Source organism: Arachis hypogaea, chromosome 20 (genome assembly GCF_003086295.3).
Source record: "Arachis hypogaea cultivar Tifrunner chromosome 20, arahy.Tifrunner.gnm2.J5K5, whole genome shotgun sequence".
NCBI lineage: Eukaryota > Viridiplantae > Streptophyta > Magnoliopsida > Fabales > Fabaceae > Arachis > Arachis hypogaea.
Window position 1 is genome coordinate 26,876,979 of NC_092055.1, and position 7,397 is coordinate 26,884,375.

The 7,397-nt window shown below is 28.7% G+C and overlaps 1 protein-coding gene across 1 annotated transcript; it reads right to left on the reverse strand.

The window, feature by feature from the left end:
* Positions 1–793: 793 nt before the first annotated feature.
* LOC112782392 (uncharacterized) lies at positions 794–4,818 on the reverse strand. Its single transcript, XM_025824749.3, has 2 exons — positions 3,660–4,818; positions 794–1,605 (listed from the first exon to the last, which is right to left on the reverse strand). The coding sequence occupies exons 1-2, from the start codon at positions 4,541–4,543 to the stop codon at positions 969–971; spliced, it is 1,521 nt and encodes a 506-aa protein (XP_025680534.1). The 5' UTR covers positions 4,544–4,818; the 3' UTR covers positions 794–968.
* Positions 4,819–7,397: the final 2,579 nt, after the last annotated feature.

Here is a 7,397-nt window from a genome sequence, read left to right on the forward strand (position 1 = left end):
ACTAAAGAAACATGTTTTCAATCATAGCACAAAATCAGGAAGAAAAACGTAAAACATGCGAATTCTATGAATAAGTATGAGTTTAGTAGATAAAATCCATTCAATTAAGCACCAAGATATACCACGAAATAGTGGTGCATCGCTATTCAATCCTCCTTTCGAAATTAAAAACTCCATGGACGATGCTCTCTGTCGGAAGCCTTACACCGCGACGACAGCTTCTTTGTGTAAAAATAGCTCGACATGATAGTCCTTGCAGCGAAACGGAGACGTGATCGAATCGTAAACAACACTTGCACCACGATCACGAATAACAACGCTAATGGCGGCACGTACAACGGAGAACCGAAGAGCAACGACGCAGTGCTAAGCAAATGGAGAACGTCGGCACAGTGCCAAAATGCACTCAATGCGTGGAGGAAGTTGGTGATGTAACGAGGACCGTAATTGACGTTATTTATAGACAGTGTTATTACACGAATCCTAATTTTTCAAAACTCATAATTAATGTAAATTATTTCATTTATAATTTAATAAAATAAATTAAAATTATAATAATTAATTGGTTCCTGTATTTTTCCTTTTGTTTTACATATTTTATTTTATTGATGCAAAAACTTCAAATATAAGTAAGACTACATAATAATAATAATAATAATAATAATAATAATAATTCTTGTAAGTCAGGAGCTCAAACAAACCCATGGATTCTTTCATGTTTTTGGTCAAGAAATCCATGGACTTGAAAATTGTTAGTTTGAAAGATGCATTGTAAGGCAACAGGGACACACTAACATAATAATTGTGACGTTTTGTCATTTATTGAAATAGAGGAATCTACTTATTACAACATTTTTCAAATAATGATAATAATACACTTGTTTCACTCTGACCCCATCCAAACTAGTGAATCTAGTTAGTTTCTATAATCAATAGAAATTAAATTGAAGAAATCATATACGCTAAAGCTAAGCAACATGGAGATGGACTATTTCTCCAAACTCAAACCTCCTAGTTTCATTGTAGAAAGTTTTGTGCTTGTTAGGCCAATAAGTTAACCAAATCCAACCCCTTATCTCCCACTCCATAGTTTTCCCAATAGCATCTTTCTCCACTTTCCATAACACTTTATCTCCATATTCATCACCAGCAAAAATAACACCTCCTTGCCTAGTGAACGGTCTATAAGCTCTAGAGTACCGGTTCTTGAACCATGACTTAGGGTTAATCAGAGCGAATTTCGAAGGCTTGGACGAAAAAACCTCCTTACCATCCATGCTATCGTGAAGGAACCAATTTAAATTGGCGCTGTAGCCGTAAATGGATTCCTCAAATTTCCATGGCTTTAAACTAACGGTCATGGATTCGCCGGCGGATACCTTGAGCCCCAAGGGATTTGGTGGGTCAAATGAGGCTTCTATGTTTTTTTCCGTACCAATTTCTCTTGTTGGATTATCTGAGGATTTTCCAACGGAGACACTTAATACTTGGGTTTGTAGAGTTGGTGTGAGTTGTAGAGAGATTCTTGAAGGAAAGTGTTTTTCAGTTGCACCGGCACCTCTTTCCCTTAGAAGGGAGTTCTTCACCAATTTCATAACATCACACCTATCCATAAAATAATAAATAATTATGTGTGTTGCATTTTTTTTTTTTTTTGAAAATAAAATATTTGTATAATAACATCTATTTCATTCAAGTTGAACGTCAAATATTCAATTAATTAGTTAAAAAATTAAAAGAAAAAAAGGTAAATAATGATTCTATAGTGACATATTCAATTCGAATAAACATTTGTCTAAAGAAAGGACTGATATTATATTTTGAATGAAAAAAATTCTCTAAAATAATAGTTAACAGATTTTAAATTTAGACAATGAGATAGATAAGAATCTTAAAAGATAAGAAATAGATTGCAAAAACAACCCATCAATATCAAAGAGAGGATTCTATATAGAAACTTATTGCTTCATAGAAACGGGAAGATCACATCAGGAACTAAGTCAAGTGTATAATATACGTAAAGTGTAAGACTATCGGAAATATAAAAAATAAAATAAAATAAAATAAAAATACTACGTAAAACTTAAAATCAACTACTAAATAGTTGTCATATATTTGTATCTATTTGTGTATCTTTACATGTAGTATTATTTTATATATATTATATATGATTATTGATTTGATAGTTAATTTGTAATACTCGTAACGGAGTTGATTTTGATATGATAATCATGATTAGAGCTCTCACCGCTCTCTCTCTCTCTACCCTACTATTTGGACTTTGGAACATAAGTAATGATCATATTCGCTATTTGAGTCTAAAAAGCTTATACAATGATGACTATAGATGTAATTTTTATATACGTGTAGTGAACATAATATATATATATAACCACAAAAGTATTCAATTTAATTATTTATTATGTTATATAAAAAAGCATATAAACCCAAGTTTCTGATTTAAGGGCATAATCCTATCCTTCCCCACCACAATAGTATTGTTTGATGTCACCCATTTTCATAAATGACAAGGCAACTACTCATATGAAGAGGGTAAAAACATTTTTTCATAAAAATACTTTGTTTAAAAGTAAAATTTATTTGTTTAGTCACACTTTAAATAAAGACAATATTTTTATAAATATCAAAATCTAACTGTCTAATTTATTATCCAAAGGTCAAAAGAGAATATTTTCACATGAAGACAATAATAAAATCTTCATTGTAGTATCCACTAAATAACAATACTAAAAATTAATATTTTTAGTGAAAAACATAAAAAGTTAGTTAGTGCTTATTTGAATATAAAGTAAATGTAAGAAAAAATATTGATCATGTAATATTTTTTATTATAAATATATTATATATGTTCATATTTTGATACGGTTTCGTTACGTTACCAACAACATTTCTGTCAACTTCTGCCAATTCTTATTTATAACTGTGTTTAATGGAAGTGTTTTTGTGGATGTGTCTCATAAAAATATTTTTTTTATGATTGTGTTTAATAAAAGTGTCTTTATAGATATATTTTTTTGATGTGTCTCTTTATATATGTATTTAAAATATAATAATTAATTATTGTTAACAACAAATTGACAGATAATATATTGGTACCCTATACTTTTTTATTTTAATATAATTTATATCAAACATGTTCTAGTTTCATAAATTTATTAAATACAGTTAAAAAGAAAACAATTACGATACTTATTCAAAGTTCCTTAATTAATATAAAAATTATTAAATTAAAAATATAATGTTGCAAACTAAAACAACTAATAATATTGTGTGTTTATTTAGATATTATTAAATTGATAAAAAAATTTAATAAAAAAAATATTTTTTTAATTTTTAACGTATTTAATAATAAAAGTAAAAACATTAAAAAATAAAAAAAATTTGAGAACCTAAAATTTATAATCTTTTTAAAAAGATTTTTTTTTTAAAATATTTTTAAATAATGAATAAATTAAAAAAAATATTTTTATATTATTATATTCAAACATAATTAATAAATATAAAAATCTTTTTCTATAAAATATCTAAATATAAAATTATTTTTATTTTTTTAAAAATTTTTTAAAAAATAACTAAAACAAATTTTTTTTAAAAAAACTCATCCAAACAAATCCTATTACATTATTAATATTGAATACCTTATGTTATCAATGTTGGCGACAATTTCAACCCACTTGTCCTTGATGGAGACACTGTAATTGAACTGAATAACACCTTGAAGCTGGTGATACTTGAGAGAGAATTGAAGCTTCTCATTCGGCAAATGACTCTTTGATGAACTCTCAATATCCATAACTATAACAGGACAATACAGTTGCACCTTCCATAACCCATACGTCGAAAACCAATGCGAGAACAAAGAACACGGCATCCTCATAATCTTTTCTTTAACCGTTTCTTGCATCTCCCCAATCCAATTCGTGACCCCAAGGTTCACGGACCGCATCCATTGTTCTTCCAAGTTTGATCCCAGCAGTTTCATGAGCAAATTCGAGGCCTCGCTTTGTTGATTGCTTGTCAAGTAACCCTTCAGAGTCTGGATCGATCCGGAGCGAAGATTCGCCGGCGCTTCGTAGATGGAGACGAGGAAGGAGAGAGTGAAGAAGGAGACGTTGAATATTTCGGAGAAGTTTGGGATGTAATCGAGTTTCGGGAACCTGATGAAAGGGCTGTTCTTGTTGGATCCATAGTGGAGAATTGCCTGAATGAAATTGATGAAGAGATCTGAAATTGTTTCTTGATCCAGTAATAATAAGTTATTGTTGTTAGGTTTCATTGGTTTTGAGTTCCAAAGAGGGATGTGGATGTTGTTGAAATCTGCAATGATAGCAAAAGAGAGTGAGGATTGGTTATGATGATTATAGTTTTTGGGTATTGTAAGCTTAAGATATGGTTCTTGGAATGAAGAAGAAGAAGAAGAAGATATGGTTATGGACATGGAATCTGTTTCCCATTCAGATATTGGTTTAAGGTTCTGAATCCAAGAAAACACATCAGGGAAGTTGTTATTATCACAAGCCATTGAAAGAAATAATGATATTGTTGGTTTAATCAATTATTATGTGGGGTTCACATGCATATTTGTAGATCATAAGAATAATTTCATAATGGTTTGTATGGAGAGAAAGGATTATTAGTACTACTCCGCCAAGGGGAATTAATAAGAAGAAAAGTTGAAAAAGATTGCTTGTGAATATGATTAGTATGAATGCTATGAGTTCTGGTGCTAGTATGGAAGAATTGAAGGAAGAAGGCTAATTCTGCAAGAAAGTGATATCATATATACCCAATATATTCACATGCAGAATACCCAAAATGTCTTATGTTCTTCGATCACCAAGTTTAATTTAATTACTACCGTCACATTTGATGAGTACTTGACCATGTGAGAATAATCAATATACATTAAAAAAATATATCTGTACATTAAAAATCAATCACTAAAACAGATATAATATATTTGTGTATAAATATATATAATTTAATTTATTTTTAATATATATTTTATATTTTAATTATATTTTATATTATTCATTAATTTTCACGTAAAACTAGCATAGTTGATACACATATATAGGGTACCTAAATAATAAAAAAAATAGATACTTTAATAAAAATTCTATAATTATCGTTCATATGAAAATATATATTTTTTTATCGTTAAATGATGAATTAATATTATAAAATAGTTATTTTTATCTAAAAATATTACAATTCTCTTTAAATTATTATTTTTTATAAATTATATTTTTAAGTGTGGCTAAATAAATAGCATTATTGTAAAATACTTTTGATCTTCATTGAATACGTGCTATGGAAAAAATAATTCTAATATGAACAATCAAATGGCAGTGAGTAATTATAATAAAGTAGAGACTTATATACAGTTAGTTATTTTTAGGTAATATTATTAGTTAAAAATTATTAAATAATTTAACAGAAAAGTTCTGCATACAAGCTATTAGGGCTTGTATGCTTTACAAGTTAATTAACGAATAAACTTAAAAAACGTGATGCAAGGTCTACGTTCTTCTTCTTCTTCTTTTCTTTCGTTTCTTGCCTTCTCTTTCTCCTTCTTCTTCTTCTTGCTGCACGTTCTTCTTCCTCTTCCTCTTCCTCCTCTTCTTCTTCTTTTCTTTCGTTTCTTGCTTTCTCTTTCTCGTTCTTCTTCTTCTTGCACGTTCTTCTTCCTCTTCCTCTTCTTCTTCTTTTCTTTCGTTTCTTGCCTTCTCTTTCTCCTTCTTCTTCTTCTTGCTGCACGATCTTCTTCCTCTTTCTGTTCTTCTTCTTTATTTACGTGTTTTTCTCTCTGTTTTCTTTCTTCGTTATTCTCGATTTCCATTGTTTTTTGACATCAAGCTCTGAAATCGTTTTTGAAGAAGAAGAAGCAGCAGAAGATGAGGAGGAGAAAGAGAAAGAGTTCTGAAATATGCATAAGGTGTACTTCAACGAATTTTGGGTGTATTTCTTAAATCCTTTGGGTGTATTTTTGTAATCTTTTGGGTGTATTTCTGTAATTCTTTAGGTGTATTTCTATAATCCTTTGGGTGTATTCCTGTAACTGTTTGGGTGTATTTCTGTAATCGTTTGGGTGTATTTCTGAAGTTACATTATCTTCAAATTTGACAAGAAAATTTTTTTCATGGAGGAAGAAGAAGAAGAGTCGTTCATAATGCATGGTGAGTAGCGCACTTTGGAAACAGGAAGTTATTGAATAACGTACATTTTATTTACTCTTAAATGTGGAAGTGTGTAATACGTTAATTAAGTGTAATACGTGTGTTTTATTGGACTTGTAAGACTTGTATATATAGCAAGCCTCATAATTTAATATATTTAACAAAATTATTATCTAATAATTTTCTATTAGCAACTTTAAATAAAGATAATTTCGCGTGTTTTCACCTTTAATAAACAAAACTCTTGTACGAATTATTAGTTGACTAATACATATTTTTGCCTCTAATAAGTAAATGAGCACTACATACTGCTACATTTATTCTTGTTACTTGTTTCTTCTTAGATAAAAAGTTATGTAATAACTTGAATTCGCATGTTTGTGGAGTAGAATTTGGGTTTTTATTAACGACATTATTATCTTTTAATTTAATAGATATAGAAATATTTGATAATAAAATATTATATAAAAATAATGAGAATTTATTTTATACAGTATTCATTAATTATTATTAAATTAATAAATATTAAATAAAATAAATTTAAATGGTTTCTTTTATCTTTCTAATATTACTAATATTATTGTAAAAATAGTATATTTATTGAACTTTGGGTACATCTAAACTTTTATGCATAAAATAAATGTATATATTATTATTAATCCAATAAGGCTCTACATCTAAGTAATTTAACCAACTAAATCTTTTAAATTTACGCGTTGTTTCTTTTTTTTCTTCTTCTTTTAAATTCACGCACGTACATTCTTCTTCACCCCTTATGCTATGTCTTCTTCTTTTCCTCATTTTTCATGATTTTTCAATTTTATTACTGTTGTCACCAACAGCATCCACTACAAAATTCAAGTTGATTTGTGGTGATTTTTTTTTTTTAGTTTTTGGAGGTTTGAAACCCCACCAAAAGGTTAGTGGAAGTTTTTCAAACCTCTAAAATTTGAGGTGCCACGAACTTATCTATGGCAGTTTTACAAAATCCCCAGGACATAATTTAGTGGCGGTTCTTTGTTTGCTTTGTGGGGGTTTTGAGTTGAATATTTTGGCAGTTTTTTGAAATTTTTGTGGCAGTTTAAAACCTCCACAAAAACTGAATTTTCAAAAAAAAATTATATCAAACTGAACGGTTGCAAACAATTTAAAATTGAAACTAAACCTATTTGAAAGTTATAAACTACTATTATTGAT